This window comes from Schistocerca gregaria, chromosome 9 (genome assembly GCF_023897955.1).
Source record: "Schistocerca gregaria isolate iqSchGreg1 chromosome 9, iqSchGreg1.2, whole genome shotgun sequence".
Classification (NCBI taxonomy): Eukaryota; Metazoa; Arthropoda; class Insecta; order Orthoptera; family Acrididae; genus Schistocerca; species Schistocerca gregaria.
This window is the reverse complement of record NC_064928.1, coordinates 29,764,903-29,789,529: the sequence shown is the minus strand read 5'-3', so window position 1 is coordinate 29,789,529 and position 24,627 is coordinate 29,764,903. Positions and strand designations below refer to the sequence as shown.

The window sequence follows — 24,627 nt, the reverse complement described above, 5'->3', positions numbered from 1 at the left end:
AATCTACAAATTCATTGAGAAGGTGGTGATTTGTGTGAAAAGATGAAAATGGGGTGTGATTTATAGAGTTAACCGAAATTTAAGGTATTTCTTTTTGTAATCATGTGCATGACCTCACGCTTTGGCTTATTGAGCAACACTGCTAGTTTTGGCATTTTTCGTGTCTAAGTCATTTTGCAATTGTGTTTGTTTACCAGACAGTAAATAACAGCATCATCTGCACACGATCTAAGAGGGCTGCTCATATTGTCCCCTAAATCGTTTATGTAGATTAGTAGCAGCAGAGGGTCTATAAAGCTTCCTCGGGGAACGCTGGATATCACTTTTGTTTTACTCGAGGATTTTCCGTCCGTTACAATGTACGAGGTCTGTTCAAAAAATTTCGGAACCATGTCCACAAAATTTTTCTACGCTTACCTTCTACTTATTCTGCACGCGGTCTCCTTGGAAATACTCTCCTCCATAACTGATACACCGCTTCCACTTGCGGAAGCATCGTCGGTACGCCTCTTGCTGGATCGCGCGAAGCGCTGTCTGAGAATTCTTTTTCATGCCGTCTGTCGTTGCAAATATTCGTCCTTTCAACAGGATTTTCAACTCTGGAAATTAAAAAAAAAGTCCGCTGGATCCAGGTCTGGAGAGTGCGGAGAATGAGGCAGCTCAGTGATTTCTTTCTTTTTTTTGTGCCATAGGCACGCACCAAAAAGGTTCAAATGGCTCTGAGCACTATGGAACTTTAGCTTCTGAGGTCATCAGTCCCCTAGAACTTAGAACTACTTTAACCTAACTAACCTAAGGACATCACATACGCCCATGCCCGAGGCAGGATTCGAACCAGCGACCGTAGCGGTCACGCGGTTCCAGGTTGTAGCGCCTAGAACCGCTCGGCAACCCCGGCCTGCGCCACTCACCAACAGGGATCAATGTCGCAGGCATCGCAACACGTCCCGATAGTGCCACATATTAACAGAACAGGCTGGTCCTGCAGCACGAGTTCATGATGAACTATTCCTTCAAATTCAAAGAAAACTATGAGCATGGCTTTGACATTTGACGTGACGTGACAAGCTTTTTTTGGTGTTAGAGAGCCTTTCGCGACCCATTGTGAAGACTGGAATTTTGATCTTAACATCGTAACCGCAGACGCACGTGTGACAACAGTTACGATTCTCTTAAGGAGCATCTCGTTCGCATTTGCGCGATCGAAAAGCTTTTTAGAGATTACGAGGCGAAGGTCTTTCTGGTCTTGACTCCTGAGCCCCGATACGAACTTGGTGGTAACACGGTACATCCCAAGATCCTGTGTCAGAATTTCACGCTGTGATCCAACTGAAATGTTACATTCCTCTGCAATCTATATGCAGGTCTCGGAGAGTCGAAATTTTGTTGACTTTCCTGACACGAGCGTCGTCGGTAGACGCCGGAGGGCGTCCTGAACGAGTGTCATCTTTTAACACCCGTCCGACCACTTTTACACCGTGTGAACCATCCGTAACACCGAGTACGGCTCGAGGACTCACTCCTGCATTACGTGGTGTGTCTCTGCAGAGCTTCCTGACTTTCACGGCACAGTTGTTCCGCTGACTCGGCCACCTCGAAATTCGCCAACTGTGCGACACGACGTTCTGCATTCAGCGCTGAATAATTACTAACAGACATGCAAGAATGAAGCTTCCGACAATTACACATTAAACATAGGGGTGTACAGGGATGCCAACCGCATTTCAATCCAACACACTACTAGTGCGAAATCACGAATGTTCCGGAACTTTTTGAAAAGTCCTCGCACTGTGACCTCTCTGACAGAAAATCACGAATACAGGGCCACGACTGGAACGATACTCGATAGGCGCGCAGTTTCATCAGAAGTCACTTTTCTTATCTGCTTGGTGTATTCATCTCTTGGTCTCCCTCTACGATTGTTACCCTCCTCGCTGCCCTCCAATACTAAATTGCTGATCCCTTGATGCCTCAGAACATGTCCTACCAACCATTCCTTTTTCTACTCACGTTGTGCCACAAACTCCTCTTCTCCCCATTTCTATTCAATACCTCCTCATTAGTGTGTGATCTACCCATCTAAATTTCAGCATTCTTCTGTAGCACCACATTTCGAAAGCTTCGATTCTCTTCTTGTCTCAACTATTCATCGTCCGTTTTCACTTCCATACATGGCTACACTCCACACAAATACTTTCAGAAATGACTTCCTGACACTTAAATCTATACTCGATGTTAACAAATTTCTCATCTTCCGAAACACTTTCCTTGTCATTGCCAGTCTACATTTTACATCCTCTCTACTTCGAACACCATCAGTTATTTCGCTCCCCAAATAGCAAATACTTTAAGTGTCTCATTTCCTAATCTAATTCCCTCACCATCACCCGACTTAATTCGTCTACATTCCATTATCCTCGTTTTGCTTTTGTTGATGTTCATCTTATACCCTCCTTTCAAGACACTGTCCATTCCGTTTCACTGCTCTTCCAGGTCCTTTGCTGTCTTTGACAGAATCACAATGTCGTCGCCGAACCTCAAAGTTTTTATTTCTTGTCCATGGATTTTAATACCTACTCCGAATTTTTCTTTTGTTTCCTTTACTGCTTGCTCAATATACAGAGTGAATAACATCGGGGAGGCTACAACCCTCTCTCACTCCCTTCCCAACCACTGCTTCCCTTCATGTCCCTAGACTCTTATAACTGCCATCTGGTTTGTGTACAAATTGTAAATAGCCTTTCGCTCTCTGTACTTTACCCTGCCATCTTCAGAATTTGAAAGAGAGTATTCCAATGAACATTATCAAAAGTTTTCTCTAAGTCTTCAAATGCTAGAAACGTAGGTTCGCCTTTTCTTAATCTTTCTTCTAAGATAAGTCGTAGGGTCAGTATTGCCTCACGTGTTACAATATTTCTACGGAAACCAAACTGATCTTCCCCGAGGTCGGCTTCTATCAGTTTTTCCATTCGTCTGTAAACAATTCGCGTTAATTTTTTGCAGCTGTGACTTATTAAAGTGATAGTTCGGTAATTTTCACATCTGTCAACACCTTCTTTCTTTGCGATTGGGATTATTATATTCTTCTTGACGTCTCAGTGTGTTTCGCCTGTGTCATACATCTTGCTGAGCATATGGTAGATTTTTGTCAGGACTGGCTCTCCCAAGGCAGTCAGTAGTTCTAATGGAATGTTGTCTACTCCGGTAGCCTTGTTTCGACTCAGGTCTTTCCGTGCTCTGTCAAACTCTTCACGCAGTATCTTCATCTACATCCTCTTCCATTTCCATAATATTGTCCTCAAGTACATCGCCCTTGTATAGACCCTCTATATACTCCTTCCACCTTTCTGCTTTCCCTTCTTTGCGTAGAACTGGGTTTCCATCTGAGCTCTTCATATTCATGCAAGCGGTTCTCTTTTCTCCAAAGGTCTCTTTAATTATCTTGTAGGCAGTATCTATCCTACCCCTAGTGAGATAAGCCTCTACATCCTTACATTTGTCCTCTGGCCATCCATGCTTAGCCATTTTGCACTTCCTGTTGATCTCATTTTTGAGACGTTTGTATTTCTTTTTGCCTGCTTCATTTACTGCATTTTTATATTTTTACCTTTCATCAATTAAATGCAATATCTCTTCTGTTACCCAAGCCCTCGTCTTTTTATCTACTTGATCCTCTGCTGCCTTCACTACTACACCCCTCAAAACTACCCATTCTTCTTCTACTGTATTTCTTTCCCCCATTTCTGTCAATTTTTCCCTTATTCTCTCCCTCAAACTCTGTACAACCTCTGGTTTAGTCAGTTTATCCAGGTCCGATCTCCTTAAATTCCCGCGTTTTTGCAGTTTCTACAATTTTAATCTACAGTTCATAACCAATAGATTGTGGTCAGAGTCCACATCTGCCCCTGGAAATGTCTTACAATTTAAACCTGGTACGTAAACCTCTGTCTTACCAGTATACAATCTATCCGATACCTTTTAGTAGCTCCAGGGTTCTTCCATGTTTACAACCTTCTTTTATGATTCTTAAAAACTATACCTGCTTCAAATATGGCCACTCTGTTCAGAAGTTACAGTACACAGAATTTCGTACAAAACGCATCAGTCAGATTTGTTTTTATGGCGAGCAGCGTAGGCGCTACAACGGACAGAAAAGCAACGATTTTTTGGCCCTTCTGCGAAAACGTCAAAATGCAGACTCCCAACCCGTACAACTCGGAAAATATACTTGTTACCAACAAAAACACCTACACAACGTAAAAGTGCATTAAATTTCATAGAACAGAAGTCTATTACATTCAATTTTTCTCACAAGGGAGGAGTGAGCAAAGCGAAAATTAGGAAAAATACCTCCTGCTCCCTAAAGCCTCCCTCTCACTCCCCCCCCCCCCTCTCTCTCTCTCTCTCTCTCTCTCTCTCTCTCTTCGGCGCTATACGTGTCGTGTATTACGTTTAAAAAAGGTTGTTTTGAATGAATTCCTGGGAAAGCATATTTGATGAAAACATAAGCAAATTATGTTCACAGCATATTAGGTACATGACACTGAAAAGAGAGATGAATATGAAATCTGTATGTAGTATTATACATAGGTCATGAAACGACTGAATATCGTGCCCGAGATTGGGAAATCACTTCGAGTAGGTAGTCTATGTCGAATATAAAGAAGGCATTTAGTGACACAATATGATAGAAAAAGACAGATGATTTATGTAGTGAACTATCGATACGTGTAGAAAGAAATACACGTATTGATATCGTCTCCGTTTGGGTGTCTGTAGCCCATGCAATGTTTTTCCGACACTAGAGGGCTCAGGTGGAAAGTCTTCGGCCATGGAAGGTCAAAGAAAATCGTCCGAGGCTGTGAAAGGTCCAGACTGAACAGGAGGTTGTTTCTGTTCTACAAATGAAAAATTGTAAGTGAATCATTAACGGTACGAAAGAAAAGTCGATTAGTAGAGGTGTACAAAGGTGCAAAATATTACGTGAATTAATACCGTGTGCCACCTCGGCTGCTTTAGACGGCGTGACTGCAGGGGGAGCGTCCAGGCCCTGCTCGTCTTCTCTGTCGCAACTGGCGACCGTGTCGGAGGCCGGCCCGCCCCACTGCTTGCACAGTTTCGTGCAGAATACTCCTGCTCGCCATTCTCACACCGACCTTGGCAATCTGTCTCGCAATTGCAAGATACAAGCTGATGCGTACATGTAATATTTCGGAGTATTGCCCATCTTAACAGAGAAGCCGCCAACACCCAAGCGGAGCCGCGTAAACGAACTGCTCACGTGACATCAGTACACTTATTTTATAAGCGAAAATCAGGGGCAAGCTGCGCGGTCTTTAGGACCCACAAAGATTAAAGGAGGCCATTGCCAAACTACATGATGACGACACAAAAGAATCGAAGTATCGCTACATGTGTGTAAGGAGTGTCGAGAATTATACCTATAAACTACAAAAAATGTGACTGGTTATGTTGCGAACTTGTAGTTTTTGCTTATACGAAGTTTGCACACTTTTTTTATCTGTTTGGTGTTGACTGTGGCTCAGAAAATGGAAAGAAAACCAAATGAAATAAGTAAGTTTGGGAATAAGATTATGCATTGATCTGCACGAGACTGTGTGAACATGTAACGAAATCCCTAACGAATAAAAGAGCGGCGTGTGTGCCGGAGTCGCACGCAGTGACCACGCAGTTTGAGTCGCCATGTCACGGACTGCACGCCCCTCCCGCCGGAGGTTCGAGTCCTCACACGGGCATGGAGGTGTGTGGTGTTCTTAGCATAAGTTAGTCTAAGTACTGTGTAATTCTAGCGACCGATCACCTCAGTAGTTTGGTTCCTTAGATATTCACACACATTTGAACATATGTTGTTGTTGTCTTCAGCCCTGAGACTGGTTTGATGCAGCTCTCCGTGCTACTCTATCCTGTGCAAGCTTCTTCATCTCCCAGTACTTACGGCAACCTACATCCTTCTGAATCTGCTTAGTGTATTCATCTCTTGGTCTCCCTTTACGATTTTTACCCTCCACGCTGCCCTCCAATGCTAAATTTGTGATCCCTTGATGTCTCAGAACATGTCCTACCAACCGGTCCCTTCTTCTTGTCAAGTTGTGCCACAAACTCCTCTTCTCCCCAGTTCTATTCAATACCTCCTCATTAGTTACGTGATCTACCCATCTAATCTTCAGCATTCTTGTCTAGCACCACATTTCGAAAGCTTAGTTTCTCTTCTTGTCCAAACTATTTATCGTCCACTTCCATACAAGGCTACACTCCATACAAATACTTTCAGAAACGACTTCCTGATATTTAAATCTGAACTCTATGTTAACAAATTTCTCTTCTTCAGAAATGCTTTCCTTGCGATTGTTAGTCTACATTTTATATCTTCTCTACTTCGACCATCTTCAGTTATTTTGCTCCCCAAATAGCAAAACTCGTTTACTACTTTAAGTGTCTCATTTCCTAATCTAATTACCTCAGCCTCACCCGACCTAATTCGACTACATTCCATTATCCAAGTCTTGTTTTTGTTTATGTTCATCTTATATCATCCTTTCAAGACACTGTCCATTCCGTTCAACTGTTCTTTCAAGTCCTTTGCTGTCTCTGACAGAATTACAATGTCATCTGCGAACCTCAAAGTTTTTATTTCTTCGCCATGCACTTTGATACCTACTCCGAATTTTTCTTTTGTTTCCTTTACCGCTTGCACAATGTACAGATTGAATAACATCGGGGATAGGCTACAACCCTGTCTCACTCCCTTTCCAACCGCTGCTTCCCTTTGATGCCCCTCGACTCTTACAACTGCCGTCTGGTTTCTGTACAAATTGAAAATAGCCTTTCGCTCCCCGTGTTTTACCCCTGCCACCTTTAGATATTTGAAAGAGAGTATTCCAGTCAACATTATCAAAAACTTTCTCTAAGTATACAAATGCTAGAAATATAGGTTTGTCCTTCCTTAATCTAGCTTCTAAAATAAGTCGTAGGGTCAGTATTGCTTCACGTGTTCCAACATTTCGACGGACTCCAAACTGATCTTCGCCAAGGGCGGCTTCTACCAGTTTTTCCATTCGTTTGTAAACAATTCGCGTTAGTATTTTGCAGCAGTGACTTATTAAACTGATAGTTCGGTAATTTTCACGTCTGTCAACACCTGCTTTCTTTGGGATTGGAATTATTATATTCTTCTTGAAGTCTGAGGGTTTTTCGCTTGTCTCATACATCTTGCTCTCCAGATGGTAGAGTCTTGTCAGGACTGGCTCTCCCAAGGCAGTCAGTAGTTCTAATGGAATGTTGTCTACTCCGGTAGCCTTGTTTCGACTCAGCTCTTTCCGTGCTCTGTCAAACTCTTCACGCAGTATCGTATCTCCCACTTCATCTTCATCTACATCCTCTTCCATTTCCATAATATTGTCCTCAAGTACATCGCTCTTGTATAGACCTTCCGCCTTTCTGCTTTCCCTTCTTTGCTTTGAACTGGATTTCAATCAAAGCTCTTGATATTCATGCTAGTGCGTCTCCTTTCTCCATAGGTCTCTTTAATTTTCCTGTGAGATAAGCCTCTACATCCTTACATTTGTCCTCTAGCCATCCTTGCCTAGCACTTCCTGTCGATCTCATTTTTTAGACTTTGTATTCATTTTTCCTACTTCATTTACTGCATTTTTGTATTTTCTCCTTTCATCAATTAAATTCAACATTTCTTCTTTTACCCAAGGATTTCTACTAGCCCTCGTCTTTTTATCTACTTGATCCCCTGCTGCCTTCACTACTACACCCCTCAAAACTACCCATTCTTCTTCTACTGTATTTCTTTCCCCCATTCCTGTCAATTTTTCCCTTATGCTCTCCCTGAAACTCTGTACAACCTCTGGTTTAGTCAGTTTATCCAGGTCCCATCTCCTTAAATTCCCGCGTTTTTGCAGTTTCTTCAGTTTTAATCTACAGTTCATAACCAATAGATTGTGGTCAGAGTCCACATCTGCCCCTGGAAATGTCTTACAATTTAAAACCTGGTTCCTAAATCTCCGTCTTACCATTATATAATCTATCTGATACCTTTTAGAATCTCCAGGATTCTTCTATGTATACAACCTTCTTTTATGATTCTTGAACCAAGTGTTAACTATGATTAAGTTATGCTCTGTGCAAAATTCTACCAGACGGCTTCCTCTTTCATTTCTCTCCCCAATCCAAATTCACCTACTATGTTTCCCTATCTCTCTTTTCCTACTCTTGAATTCCAGGCACCCATGACTATTAAATTTTCGTCTCCCTTCACTACCTGAATAATTTCTTTTATCTCATCATACATTTCATCAATTTCTTCATCATCTGCAGAGATAGTTGGCATATAAACTTGTACTACTGTAGTAGGCATGGGCTTCGTGTCTATCTTGGCCACAATAATGCGTTCACTATGCTGTTGGTAGTAGCTTACCCGAACTCCTATTTTTTTATTCAGTATTAAACCTACTCCTGCATTACCCCTATTTGATTTTGTATTTATAACCATGTATTCACCTGACCAAAAGTCTTGAAGTCTTGTTCCTCCTGCCACCAAATTTCACTAATTCCCACTATATCTAACTTTAACCTATCCATTTCCCTTTTTAAATTTTCTAACCTACCTGCCTGATTAAGGGATCTGACATTCCACGCTCCGATCCGTAGAACGCCAGTATTCTTTCTCCTGATAACGACATCCTCTTGAGTAGTCCCCGCCCGGAGATCCGAATGGGGGACTATTTTACTTTTGCAGAGTAAAATGTGCGTTGTCCATCCAAAGAATACTCCCCAGCCACATACCATCAATTTCCAGGCATGCCAAAACAAGGGTTGACATTTCCATAGTAACTCTCATCCGCCAACAAATATTTTTTTAATATCTAAGGGAGAAGTGAAATACCAATTTTCATAAACATAGCTTGAAATTTTTTTAATGTACAGAATATTTTGAGAAACATTTTCATTCCCTACTACACACCTTTAGGGTAGCTTACCTTGTGGCTTCATTTGGTGCACGTATTGAATGCTATAGGACTATCAGTGCACCATAAAATCTTTTGAAGTGTTGACTTACAGAACGGACAAGACCCGTGGCACAGCTCGAGCACTGGTTGCAGAATTTGAGGCAGGCTCAACGGTAGCTGCAGCGACCATCAACAACTGACGTGGGAATGAGCCCCTCCCCCTCCATATTTTTGTGGGCCATACGCCCCCAAGTCAGTACTGCTGGTGATGCCGTTGTGATAAAACAATTTTACGAGAAGAGCAGCGTCTTTATTCTCAACAGCCGTTGTGTCTTGTACAGTAAACGTCAACCTTCTTAACCCTTTATACCAAAAGTCACTTCAGAAAAGAAATCAACATGCATCTCCAAGAAAAAAAGAGCATACTGACTTCAAAACAGGAAATATTTGACATTCTATCTGACTAAATCGCCTTATTTTGATGGAACTGTTATTTTTCTGCATATTCCACGATCTCACCGGTTAATGAACATATCTACGATCTACGAACATGATAGAAGCTGAAAAAATGAATTGAAACGTCTGCCGCATATGTGCCCTGATGTCCTTGCTTAGTAGCTAACATTGCTGCACGTGTAACACCATCGACCTTTTGAGAGTCGAGAGACTTTGCACTATTGAAGCAAAGAATGAGATTTGTACAGTATGTAGTGTGTAAGAGTGTCTGCAGAAGACAATATTCTTTGACTATATGATGTTCAGTGTTTATATGTAATTAACAAATGTTGATAATGTTATGTAAGTAACAATAAGTATCATTTATTTAACTATGTATAATTGTTTGTAAAGTGAAGTCAACACCAGCTCAGGGATAAAGGTAAATATATTCAAAAACCAGTAGGGATCTACCGACGTTCTGGAAGGCCGGAAAAGGTGGATATTTTTTGCTGCTAACGGAAGCAGGCAGGAGAGGGGAGAAGTGGAGGGAGTCAGACACTGTGCAGGCGGTAACGAAAGCTAATGGCGCCCTGTACTCCGCAGTATTGTTTAAACAAAGCTAAAGTTTAACCGCTTAATAGCTGTGAGTGAAGGGGAAGTGGTAAGGTACGTGTTTGCAACGCTTTAGAAGAGACATAAAATTACGTCTGCAACGAGTGTTGGTTCCTGGATGGGAAAGGTCTAAGGCAGGGCTTCCCAACCTTTTCATCTGGCGGACCCCTTCCTCTGTTGAAAATCCATGGCGGATCCCTAGTCAGTCAAGAGGACAGTAACTCTAAATTTCAGAGCGAAACCCATGGCAACTGAAAGCTTCTTACTGCCGTTCCAAATGACACCCCCCCCCCCCCCCCCCCAGAGTATCATCAATAGTTCTTGGTTTACAGATGAATTCCCACTGCATCCAGACACTTGCTAGTGGATTTACTCCCTTTCTTCAACACACTATATCCTGATTAAAATTACTTGGTAATTGACATTTCACACGTTGTAGCTGCCTTCCTCCAAGAGCAATCTACGTCACGTCCAAACTGTTCGCTGTTGACAGGCTGCCGCTTGTAGTCTGTTCACTTCCACTATCTGGATACTGTTGTGTAAGGAGCATGAATGTTTCGTAACAGTCTTGTGTGTGTGTGTGTGTGTGTGTGTGTGTGTGTGTGTGTGTGTGTGTGTGGTTTTTCGTGAAATCGGAAGAAAAATGTTCAAATGTGTGTAAAGTCTACGGGACTTAACTGCTGAGGTCATCATTCTTACACACTATTAACCTAAGTTTAACTTCCGCTAAGGACAACACGCACGCACGCACACACACACACACACACACACACACACGCACACACACGCGCGCGCACACACACACACACACACACACACACACACACACACACACACACACAGGACTCGAACCTCCGGCGGGTGCGGCCGCGCAGTCCACGACGACATGGCGCCCAAGACTGCGCGGCTGTGAGGAAAAGAGGCAGACCCATGATTCGGGATACAAACACATCACGAAAGAAAAGAGACCAAGGGATTGCCTTTAAGGGAGTACTGGGACATCTGTTGTGCAACGTGACGGAATACATTCACCCAGTTTACATGCGTTTCCAAAACCGAATTTCGTAAGCCGATTTCCCAGTTCCGCTTTTGGTTGATCAGGTAAACATTTCAAAATCGATTTTGGAAATTTGCTTTTATTAAGCCGTTTTCCAGTTCCACAATCGATTTTCGTGCCCATGTAAACAGCTCGGAATGTCTAGTTATTTTTATGTCTGTGTATCTACTGAACGGCAGCTATCAGGCGGCGTTGCAACAATGTACCGCCGGCCGGTGTGGCCGAGCGGTTCTAGGCGCTACAGTCTGGAACTGCGCGACCGCTACGGTCCCACACACATTACACACACATTTGAACATTTGCACGAACAACGACTCCGCCTTCTCAGGCCAAAACACTATCGACTGCGCAACACGACCACTGGAAGTGTGATAGCAAATGCAGTGTGTACAACTCTAGGAAAACGTCAGAGCCGATTATCTCCGTAAATACATGAAAATCCGGCCGCGGTGGACGAGCGGTTCTAGGCGCTTCAATCTGGAACCGCGCGACTGTTACGGTCGCAGGTTCGAATCCTGCCTCGGACATCGAAGTGTGTGTTGTCCTTAGGTTAGTTAGGTTTAAGTAGTTCTAAGTTCCAGGGGACTGATGTCCGCAGAAGTTAAGTCCCATAGTGCTCAGAGCCATTTGAACCATTTTTTTAACAACGTACTGTCAGCTGGTAGCTACCAACTGGCAGGCGGCGTGGCAACACTCTAGCCACAGCTGACAACTTCAACTGCTACTTGGACACTATATCGTGGCAGTCAGCCTCAACTGTAAACAAATTAGGAAAAGAAACAAACAGACTCTCTTATTTCTATATAAGAAGACATAGAATTTCACAGAACGTAAGACCTTTTTTCTCAAAGGAAACAATTCTGGCAGATGTTTACCGTTTACACGGTGGCACGTCAAAAGTCCTCATTTGTTTACGCTCGCAGCCAGTTGCCACAGTATAGTGTAAGAGTAATAGCAATTACTTGTAATTGAAGTATAGACAGGCCATATTTTTAACTGAGAGGACGAAATATATTATAAAGAAAAGAAATTAGCTTTAGAGATCGATATAATTAATAACAAAAGTATCAGTGCCAACACAATTCCATTAATGATTATTTTGTAAATGATAGAAGACAGAAGCAAAATTCCTACAGACTTATAGTTCAGGTACGTTCACTGAGCATCTACGAAGGAAAATGCTCTCTTCTTTACTATAGATGAGTCTGTAGGAATAACAATGGAATCCTAATGTGATCGTTGAGGGTGCTGCATCTAGACAGCTTTGGTACGCAGTTTTGTGGCCAGCATAAATCGAGAATCCAGATTCACACATGTATGTTGTGGCACACGGAAGAAGTACACGTTTTGCCTTTTCAACAAGGGGATAATATTTCTTGTTATCCAAACAGACTCAAAAGTATGAGTAACAGTCAATGTCAAAACTTGATTTCAAGGTAGAGTCTGTGGCAATTTCTATCAACAACTCATATTCATTTGATGATAGAATGTTCGGCTTTCTGGATACAGTGACTGGGTTGACCACCCATTCGTATTTCTGCAGCTTCTCATCTTCAGTTGTTGGGAAATGATGCTTCAACAATGACATCAAGCTTCAGAGGTGTTCCAGGATTTGATGAAATTCTTCACAAGCGCCAATGTTTTGTCTTTCAAAAACTCCTTGAGAAGAGGAAAACACTCGACTTCTCCTCCTCGACAATCTCTGCCCAAAAATTGATTTTCCTCTTGAATGCTCGAACTCTGTCGATAGCAGTGACCTTTTTTACTTTGCCCTTGGAGTGAAATACACTCCTGCAAAGGGAAAAAAGAACACATTGACACCGGTGTGTCAGACCCACCATACTTGCTCCGGACACTGCGAGAGGGCTGTACAAGCAATGATCACACGCACGGCACAGCGGACACACCAGGAACCGCGGTGTTGGCCGTGGAATGGCGCTAGCATTTGTGCACCGTCGCCGTCAGTGTCAGCCAGTTTGCCGTGGCATACGTAGCTCCATCGCACTCTTTAACACTGGTAGCATGCCGCGACAGCGTGGACGTAGACCGTATGTGCAGTTGACGGACTTTGAGCGAGGGCGTATAGTGGGCATGCGGGAGGCCGGGTGGACGTACCCCCGAAATGCTCAACACGTCAGGCGTGAGGTCTCCACAGTACATCGATGTTGTCGCCAGTGGTCGGCGGAAGGTGCACGTGCCCGTCGACCTGGGACCGGACCGCAGCGACGCACAGATGCACGCCAAGACCGTAGGATCCTACGCAGTGCCGTAGGGGACCGCACCGCCACTTCCCAGCAAATTAGGGACACTGTTGCTCCTGGGATATCGGCGAGGACCATTCGCAACCGTCTCCATGAAGCTGGGCTACGGTCCCGCACACCGTTAGGCCGTCTTCCGCACACGCCCCAACATCGTGCAGCCCGCCTCCAGTGGTGTCGCGACAGGCGTGAATGGAGGGACGAATGGAGACGTGTCGTCTTCAGCGCTGAGAGTCGCTTCTGCCTTGCTGCCAATAATGGTCGTATGCGTGTTTGGCGCCGTGCAGGTGAGCGCCACAATCAGGACTGCATACGACCGAGGCACACAGGGCCAACACCCGGCATCATGGTGTGGGGAGCGATCTCCTACACTGGCCGTACACCTCTGGTGATCGTCGAGGGGACACTGAATAGTGCATGGTACATCCAAACCGTCATCGAACCCATCGTTCTACCATTCCTAGACCGGCAAGGGAACTTGCTGTTCCAACAGGACAATGCACGTCCGCATGTATCCCGTGCCACCAAACGTGCTCTAGAAGGTGTAAGTCAACTACCCTGGCCAGGAAGATCTCCGGATCTGTCCCCCATTGAGCATGTTTGGGACTGGATGAAGCGTCGTCTCACGCGGTCTGCACGTCCAGCACGAACGCTGGTCCAACTGAGGCGCCAGGTGGAAATGACATGGCAAGCCGTTCCACAGGACTACATCCAGCATCTCTACGATCGTCTCCATGGGAGAATAGCAGCCTGCATTGCTGCGAAAGGTGGATATACACTGTACTAGTGCCGACATTGTGCATGCTCTGTTGCCTGTGTCTATGTGCCTGTGGTTCTGTCAGTGTGATCATGTGATGTATCTGACCCCAGGAATGTGTCAATAAAGTTTCCCCTTTCTGGGACAATTAATTCACGGTGTTCTTATTTCAATTTCCAGGAGTGTATTAATTTCGTTAATTTTATTTTGGAGAAAATATCTGACAAATAGCCAAGTATACACTGACAATTTTCGTCATTCATAAGGTCTGCTAATTTGGTGTTATGCTCCAAAAGGAAAGCCAAGACTTCCAATCTTAATTCGTACAACCGAGAGAGTGCATTCCCAGGTGAGAGCCACCTCACTTCTGCGTGGAGAAGCAAGGAACGATGAAGGCTTCCCATACCTTCACACACTATTGTGAAAAGTCTTCACTTCAACGGCCTTGATTTTATGTAGTTAATGATTTGAATGGATTCGTCTAAGATTTTCTTGAACTAAAGAGGCATTTGTTTCGTAGCTAAAGCGTATCTGTAGAGAGCACAATGACTACTTCTGCAATTCTTGGCGTTTTCTTTTACTTTCGTTATTGCTCCGACTGTAGCACCCGTCATAGTTTTTGCGTCATCTGTGCACACATCTATGCAATTAGACAGAGAAACTTCGTTACTCCTTAAAAAATCATCCAATAGACGGAATATTTCAGCACCTGTTGTGTTGGCAGGGTAGTGGTCTGCACAATAAGAGGTCCTCCTCAAAAGATCCATAATATTCATAACGGACAAAAGCCAATAAAATATCTAATCCTGCAACATCAGTGGATTCATCTATCTGCAAGGAAAGTGCATTGTGTTGGATGCGAGAAACAAGAGTGTCTTTCACATCATTTGACATGCCAACAATGCGTCTCTTGACAGTATTGTTTGATAATGGCTCCGAAGATACAAGCTTTACTGCCTTTTCGTCTAGCATGCAAGAAACAATATCATTAACACACGGTTTTATGTGATTTTCTGCAATGAAAATAGCTTTGCCTGTTTTTGCCACTCGATAAATAACCAAGAAAGAAGTTTTTATTGAATTTTAATTAATTGTTTTTGCATGAGTTTTCATAAAATGCTGAGAAGCAGCTAGTTCGGCACTCTTCCTTTTGAAAAAATTGATGTGTTTAGCCTGAAAATCCGGGTGAGTACCTTAAAAATGACGGCGCAATTTAACTGGAACCTTTGAACTGTTCGGGAGGACTCGTGCACAAATTACACACTTAGCATTACCCTCCTTTGTCTCTATAAAGCCCGTTTCTACGTAGCTTTCGTTGTACTTACGGTGTGACTGGTCGACAACGCTCGCTCCGCGTTTGCGTAACCTAGAGCCGTGAGCCGGCGCACAAACGACCCCCGTATTGTTGCGAAACAGTCGATCAGAGAAGCCGCATTCTCGGGCACTAAACTGTGTATGCGTTCTCACTTAGGAATCTCAAAGGCTGCTTGGGAATACGACCTGAAGTACACATGTCTTTCACACGAAAAAAAGTGATGAATTTGTTTTTCACATTTTTATTGAATAATTTTACTCATTTTTTACGCGATTTGGTGAAAGGTGGCGGCGGACCCCCTAGCAAGAGCCGGAGGACCCCTAAGGGGTCCGCGGACCACACGTTGGGAAGTCCTGGTCTAAGACATGCATTACTTAGACCGATGCAGATTCCCAGGAAAGCCAAACTCATAACTGCGCCGGTATAAGTCGCATAATTCGACGCCACGAAGACAAGTAATGATCTGAGTCGCTGCAAAACGGTACGCGCCTTCAGAAGGCCTAAATCTCCATCAGCTGTGCTCACGACGACAACACTCAACTTAACCGCCCGTAGTTCCGTACACGAGCTGTGTAGACAAGTTTTTCTGTGTTTTATTCAATAATCAATTTATATTTTCAACGCAAAACGACTCACTTAACCGAAAGTGTTCCAAGTAGGGATCCTTTCCTATACTCTAGAGCAAGAAACCGAGAATCCATTGGTGTGAGTGCTTTCTTTCAAACTAAATTTAAATTATCACTCAACTGCAGCAACTAAAGTAAATGTGGAGAATTGTAGATTGCATTGAAAGTACGTAAAGTAAATAAAAATTCTACCTAGTGTGTGAACTTTGTTATAGGGACCGTCTGTCCAAGAAATTACCGTAAAGTAATTATTTCAATAAAACTCAGAAAAACCAAGTATCACACCTTTCGCAATCATTTCGATACTTACAAAACTATCGTAAAATATTGCTTGTGTATAATACATGTTTTCAGAGGCAGTGTTTCTGATCTCACCTTCAGAAGCGTAAGTAGATATTGTTGTCGTTCCGGCGTTGTTTTCATGGACCAAAACTTTCTAAGTTTGTGCGTGCGACCTAATCTGATAGCAGTCATTATTCTGCTATCAACGTGCATTACCCTGTTCCTTCAGTGATAGTAATTATTAAAAGAGAAAAAGTTTAAATAAGAACCAGAAATAGTAAAGACCAAATTTGGTGAATTGGTCAGTCGACTCATCATTTTGGCTGGCGACAGTGTTTCTCAGTATTATTTTCACTCGCAAGAAGTAGTTTGACCGAACAGAAAAGCTGCAACCAAGACATCTACATCTACATACATACTCCGCAATCCACCATACGGTGCGTGGCGGAGGGTACCTCGTACCACAACTAGCATCTTCTCTCCCTGTTCCACTCCCAAACAGAACGATGGAAAAATGACTGCCTATATGCCTCTGTACGAGCCCTAATCTCTCTTATCTTTGTGGTCTTTCCGCGAAATGTAAGTGGCGGCAGTAAAATTCTACTGTAGTCAGCCTCAAATGCTGCTTCTCTAAAGTTTTCAGTAGCGATTCACGAAAAGAAGGCCTCCTTTCCTCTAGAGACTCCCACCCGAGTTCCTGAAGCATTTCCGTAACAGTCGCGTGATGATCAAACATACCAGTAACAAATCTAGCAGCCCGCCTCTGAATTGCTTCTGTCTCCTCCGTCAATCCGACCTGATAGGGATCCCAAACGCTCCAGCAGTACTCAAGAATACAGATGAACCACATCTTCCCAAAATTCTACCAATGAACCGAAGACGACTATCCGCCTTCCCCACAACTGCCATTACATGCTTGTCCCACTTCATATCGCTTTGCAATGTTACGCCCAAATATTTAATCGACGTGTCTGTGTCAAGCGCTACACTACTAATGGAGTATTCAAACATTGCGGGATTCTTTTTCCTATCCATCTGCATTAATCTACATTTATCTATATTTAGAGTTAGCTGCTATTCTTTACACCAATCACAAATCTTGTATCCTCCTACAGTCACTCAACGACGAGACCTTCCCGTACACCACAGCATCATCAGCAAACAGTCGCACATTGCCATACACCCTATCCAAAAGATCATTTATGTAGATAGAAAACAACAGCGGACCTACCACACTTCCCTGGGGCACTCCAGATGATACCTTCACCTCCGACGAACACTCACCATCGAGGACAACGTACTGGGTTCTATTAGTAAAGAAGTCTTCGAGCCACTCACATACTTGGGAACCAATCCCATTTGATCGTACCTTAGTTAGGAGTCTGCAGTGGGGCACCGAGTCAAACGCTTTCCGGAAGTCAAGGAATATGGCATCCGTCTGATACCCTTCATCCATAGTTCGCAAGATCTCCGAGACGCTCCAACTGTCTACTGCCTAGGCGTGGAGTCTCTTTTCTGACTATACGATAACTTCACATTTGACCGAGCTTTATCTATTACGCCGCATCTGAGATCACTAGAGGTTGTTAAGGAGGTAGCTGTGTTTAAGTGCTTCAATTACCGAAGCTAGAATAACATCTGAAATACTAAACGTAATTGCAGGAGTAGAAACCGTGGGTGTTGTAATCGGCCTTTAGATGGTGACAGAACAACACTTACAACGCCCCACCAACCGTTACACACGGACTACCCATGCTACGGTCACCACACGCAATCTCTCCTGGGAGTTCACTAGCTTGTAACAGGTGCACTGCTGCTGGTCTACTGTAACCCTCGCATCCTCACTTTGAAGTTTCACAGAAGTTGCTTCGCCATTGCCAACTACAGGCTATCTGCTGACGTCTCTCCAAGACACTGATGCTGCCCTCAGGCATTGCCTCGCCATTCGACAGGTGGTGCGCTGTTGTATATGCCTCGAGAACATTGCTGGAGTCATTCTGCTGGTGTACATCTATTACACAGGCGCTGCCACTGGGCTACGGTCACCGCATGGAGTCTCTCCTGGGTGTAGCGTAGTTTGCAGTAGACGCAAGAGGCGGAACAGCCTGCTGCTTCTTTTACTGCCTCATTCAGATGCTGATTGATGCAGGTGCGGTATGACATCTGTCGTGTCTACGTGCCCATCACGGTTGCTGAGAACACATAAAAAAACGTGAAAAATGGGAAGATGGTTGAAAAATAACAATTAAAGCGCAACTGACACCAGAGGAAAACAAGGAGACACACAGGAGTATTTGGTTGGCCCATCACTTGCGAAGAACACTGAAGAAATATTAATAGGTAAAAGCTCTTTGGGGTGCAGAAGGTGTCAGATAGTAATTTAATAAAGTACAACTATTTTGCAACTCCACATGATGCCTCTAGAAGTTATTCATCCACCGAATGGGCGGGAAAAGTTAGGTTGTATTTGAGAGGTGCTTATGGACCAGTCTGGCTCGCAAGTATTCCATAACCCCTCTACGTTTACATGGCTGCTTAAATCATAATTCTGGTGTTCAAAGCTGTTTCATATACAGTAATGGCCATTAAAATTGCTACACCAGGAAGAAAAGCAGATGATAAACGGGTATTCATTGGACAAATATATTTTACTACAACTGACATGTGATTACATATTCACGCGATTTGGGTGCATAGATCCTCAGAAATCAGTACCCAGAACAACCACCTCTGGCCGTAATAACGGCCTTGATACACATGGGCATTGAGTGAAACAGAGCTTGGATGGCGTGTACAGGTACAGCTGCCTATGCAGCTTCAACACGATACCACAGTTCAACAACAGTAGTGACTGACGTATTGTGACGAGCCAGTTGCTCGGCCACCATTAACCAGACGTTTTCAATTGGTGAGAGATTTGGAGAATGTGCTGGACAGGGCAGCAATCAAACATTTTCTGTACCCAGAAAGGCCCGTGCAGGACCTGCAACATGCGGTCGTGCATTATCCTGCTGAAATGTAGGGTTTTGCAGGGATCGAATGAAGAGTAGAGCCACGGGTCGTAACTCATCTGAAATGTAACGTCCACTGTTCAAAATGCATTCAATGCGAACAAGAGGTGCCCGAGACGTGTAACCGATGGCACCCCATATCATCACGCCGGGTGGTACGCCAGTGTGGCCATACGAATACACGCTTCCAATGTGTGTTCACCGCGACGTCGCCAATGACGGATGCGACCATAATGATGCTGTAAACAGAACCTGGATTAATCCGAAAAAATGACGTTTTCCCATTCGTGCACCCAGGTTCGTCGTTGAGTACACCATCGCAGCCGCTCCTGTCTGTGATGCAGCTTCAAGGGTAACCGCACCCATGGTCTCCGAGCTGATAGTCCGTGCTGCTGCAAACGTCGTCGAACTGTTCGTGCAGATGGTTGTTGTCTTGCAAACTTCCCCATCTGTCGACTCAGGGATCGAGACGTGGCTGCACGATCCGTTACAGCCATGTGGATAAGATGCGTGTCAACTCGACTGCTAGTGATACGAGGCCGTTGGGATCCAACACGGCGTTCCGTATTAACCTCCTGAACCTACCAATTGCATATTCTGCTAACAGTCATTGGATCTCGACCAACGCGAGCAGCAATGTCGCGATACGATAAACTGCAATCGCGATAGGCTACAACCCGACCTTTATCAAAGTCGGAGACGTGATGGTACGCGTGTCTCCTCCTTAGACGAGGCATCACAACAACGTTTCACCAGTCAACGCCGGTCAACTGCCGTTTGTGTATGAGAAATAGATTGTAAACGTTCCTCATGTCAGCACGTTGTAGGTGTCGCCACCGGCGCCAACCTTGTGTGAATGCTCTGGAAAGCTAATCATATGCATATCACAGCATCTTCTTCCTGTCGGTTAAAATTTCGCGTCTGTAGCAGATCTTCATGGTGTAGCAACTTTAATGGCCAGTAGCATATTTTAAACAATTACTGCCAAATATAGTCTGCTAATACAATCCCCATCCTTTTTGATAGCTGAGTAATACATAGCTACAAGCAAAGTGTGTCGCAAGACGAACGCCAATGTAAGAAACTGGATTTTGAGCAAATGTCAAAAGGTGTTACGTTAGTGAGGAAAGGAAAATGGCATATTTGAAAACTGCCACAATGTCTGACGACAATGTTTCGGCGGGCTAAGTCTAAAACTTCTGATGAGAAGGATGCATCTACAACGAAATTTGCATGTAGAGTTTTGTTACCAGCGAATCTCCTAGAGGCGCCTACTGTCTACTGCCTAGGCGTGGAGTCTCTTATCTGTGAGTGAACAAGAAGAGATATTAGCCAGATGCCTTATCAGTTGGCTATTAGGAATAGTATCAACAATCCTTTTAGTAGCACTGGCATTGGTGGAAAGGTTTGGCTGAGAAGATGTTTTAGACACAAAAATATTTTATCATTTCGGAATCCAATTGGCACATCACTGGCCAGAGCTTCTAGAGTCAACTGAAAAGCGGTGTGAAATTTCTTCAACGTACACAGAATCAGTTTGTCTTTGCCTCAGAAGTTTCATGGAGAAAAGCCAGTGAGGAGCTCCCACTATGTCACAAAGACTCTGACTCATTAGAGTCGGCCAGCCGCAGTGGCCGTGCGGATCTAGGCGCTACGGTCGCAGGTTCGAATCCTGCCTCGGGCATGGATGTGTGTGATGTCCTTAGGTCAGTTAGGTTTAATTAGTTCTAAGTTCTAGGCGACTGATGACCTCAGAAGTTAAGTCGCATAGTGCTCAGAGCCATTTGAACCATTTTCATTAGAGTCATTCTGTGCTTGAATGCTGATGGTTCCTTCTTTCCTCCTATGATGTAGCTTCCCGAAGAACGACTTGAACCAGCTGTTAATGAGAGGAGCACCACGTGGGTCTATTTCACAGTGTTATCCCTCTGGTTAAGCACACGGCAACCTGCTGAAGCAGTGTTTTGAACATTTCGTTTTCAAAATCTATCCCAGTATGGACTCTCCTGTGCTTCTCATCTTAGAAGGTCATTACAGTCACACCTAAAACACTGAGGTAGCTGAAATGGCTTTCGTTCATCATATTCATTTAATTAGGCTACCTTCTCACTGCACGTGTAAGATCCAGCCACTGGGAAAATGTTTCTGGGGCCGCTGAGGACCTACTGTAGTGAAGTGACCTGGCAATTGCTTCAAGCACTCTACACAATACTAGAACCAGCTAATGCACAACTCTCTGGTGGAGCCTATATGAAAGTTCAGACCGGTGAAATTACAGTCAATGTGTTCAGGATCACGATCGTTTTCCTGCACAACAGAAATGTTTTCAGTGATTGTGACTTCACTGCTGTAAACGATGGAAGTCTTGGGAACGGATCTGCCCAACGTCATGTTGAGCAAGAAAATCAGGAGCAGCTAGATAAGTGTAGAGCTAAAGCATATTAGTAAAATTTATTAATTGTCTATTACATAAAGGTTTGGTTTGCCATTCTACAATGCCCAAAACACGCTGCACTTCACAAATAAACACAAACCATTTTCTTTCTGCCAGGTTGGTCTGCCGTTCCAATTGCTGGGAGTCCCTTCAACATATCGCCTATAACACAAAACAAGAAGACGTCGAATCGCATAATCTCTACCAGAAACGATCAGTGCAAAAAAAACCTCAAAGGAGCCTGAATGGAGGAAAGGGCCCCAAACTACTGACTCCAGTGATTCAGATATAGTGAAGCTACAAGATTCTACTGATGAGGTGGTCAGAATGCGTTCTGAATCAGGAAGTGTAGATTCAGAATTCATGTTCTGTGGCCCAAAATTTTCCTGTGTACAACATATACAGCGCGAAATGTGAAACGATGAAAAGAGTTCTGTTTGCGGTAAACAACACAATATTTGCGTTTTGTGTGTCTGGGAAAGCATTTTACTGAATATTGCTTCTCTTTCATTTTGCTGTCCGTATCCCATAACCCCCAACATTTATCTTTTTCAGTTTTCTGGAAATAACTTACCCATTTTATTTCTTATATACAAATTTGTCAAGTAATTGAAACAGATACATTTCCAATAAATCCATATTAAAACCATTTTGCATCAATGTTTGCAGAGTTATTTAAATAAAACAAAAATTTTCCACAATCCCATCCTTCCCCCTACACATAAGATATTCTTCTTCCATATACATTAGTTTCAAATTTATCATAATTGGAAAAAATTCCTATGTCAGTAATACTTAACTTTCTATGTTGATTTTCCCTTTCTGAATCCAACGTCTCTTGATAGTTCATTAAATATAATGGGTAATGAACAATTAACAACAGACATATTTTACAGAAGCATTTGTCACCGTTCGAAACGCTTACACACACTGAAAGGTCCCATCTGCCATAGTGTTCAAACATGTGGATAGGATGACTCCTTGACAACCTTAAACAAGTGATCTCAGTTGGGTACACCTACACACATACTCCACAAGCCACCCTGTAGTGCACACTAGGAATGCCCTAAACCACTACTAACCATTTCCTTTCCTGTTCCACTGGAAAGAGGTGCGAGCAAGAGAAGACTGTCTACATGCCTCTGTATGAGCTCAAAATTCTTTTATCTTTTCTTTTGCACTGATTATGTAAAATGTACCCCCACATTGGCCGTAGCAATGTCACACTCACATGATGAAACGTAACAAATCTATCAGCAGAGTTCTGAATTTTTCCATTGTCTTACTTTAATCCGCACTGGTCACGGTCCCAAACATTCTAACGGTAGCCAAGAATGTTCCTTTATAGATGAATTACCATTTCCTAAAATTTTACCAATGAACCCAAATCAAACATTCCCCTTGTTTACTACTGAACTTAAGTGATCATTCCATTTCATATAGCTTCGCAATATTATGCCTAGATACTTATTCAACATGTCATGTGGCAGCTTTCATTACTTCAGCAGCAGACCAAAGTTCATCGTTTCATTCTCAGAGCTGATGCAGCATCACATTAGAAGCGATTTTCTCTAAATTTCGTCTGTGTTCTTTAGTTAAATCTCCTATATTTTGTGTGTGTGTGTGTGTGTGTGTGTGTGTGTGTGTGTGTGAGAGAGAGAGAGAGAGAGAGAGAGAGAGAGAAGATTGCTGTGTTCAGATCTGAGCCAAGTTGATGATCCTGCTCTCACAGCTCCAGAGGTTTCTGGCTTCTGTCATGCAGCTCGATGCTGTTGTCAGTGGGTACCACTGCAGGGGGCTGGACGTGAAGATCTGTGGGACTCCCACCGGTTGTCTAGTGAGCTGTGGTTCTTAGGTGTGGCTCCCAGAGAGAGACCGATCGGACGGCTGTCCCACTTCAGCTGATGAATGAGTTTCAGGTGCTAGTGAGTCTGAGAAAGATCCTGAGGCAGATGCTGTCACACGCTGTTCGATAGGAAGCCTCCTGACCCACCAGGGTCTGGGCATTCTCTAAGAGTCGGATTACTGGCACTTGGGAGCTCCAACAGTAGGGGTGCAGTGGGGGGGGGGGGGGGGGGGGCTTAGGGATTTGGCTGTAGTTATTCCAGATGTATCTGGATGTCATGCCATGATGAGCAGAGGTTGCAGCCAACTGCAGATGGTTGCTCACCTTGGATCAGATGAGAGTCTCTGGTGTTGGGCGGATAGTTGAAGTGGTAAGGACTGCCAGTCTTAGGCGGAGCTCAGTGTCTGTAGCATTGTGACAGAACTGACCGTGGTTCTTTGATCCATATCCTCAATTCAGCTCTGCATCAAGGCTAAGACAGTTTTGCACCCATGTAGCTTGCAGATTCCTGGACTTGTGCCATAGGATGATGGGTTTCTTGGATTATTCTTAATATATCAGGGGTCCGCTACCCACAGGAGGCAACTACACCTTTTCCAGCATTGCTGACCTGGTTACTGTTTTCCACAGTAAACTTCTAAATTCATCATGCACATCATTCTAAAATCTACAAGTGCGAATACCTTTATTCCGTATTTGGCAGGTTTGTTTGGAATAAACTGGCAGAAGGGACACTTCCCCCTAAAAGAAAGCAGTTGTTCATCAGCCGTGAGGTACTCACCTGGTGTGAAATAACGCTGAAAATTCTTTATAAATTGTTCCATAAGGTCACGAATTGGGTTTAGCTTGTCTGATTTTCTTCTGTCTGCTCGCGTGCTGTAGTCATCAAAGCGGGGGCAGCGCATCACAAAACGAAATCTATACTCGCTCATTGATAAATACTAAGCTTCTATTCCACATCCTTTGGAATTATCTTACATCTTTTTAGTACTTGTTCTGCTACAAAGGCGAGA

The 24,627-nt window shown here is 43.7% G+C and overlaps 1 protein-coding gene across 1 annotated transcript in view; it reads left to right on the top strand.

The window, feature by feature from the left end:
* Positions 1–22,206, top strand: part of LOC126292123 (uncharacterized) — a 49,567-nt gene extending 27,361 nt beyond the window's left edge. Inside the window, exon 3 of the mRNA XM_049985954.1 lies at positions 21,886–22,206. Coding sequence (XP_049841911.1) covers positions 21,886–22,060 — 175 coding nt within the window. The 3' untranslated portion in view covers positions 22,061–22,206. The remainder of the gene's footprint in view (positions 1–21,885) is intronic.
* The last annotated feature ends 2,421 nt before the right edge of the window (positions 22,207–24,627 follow it).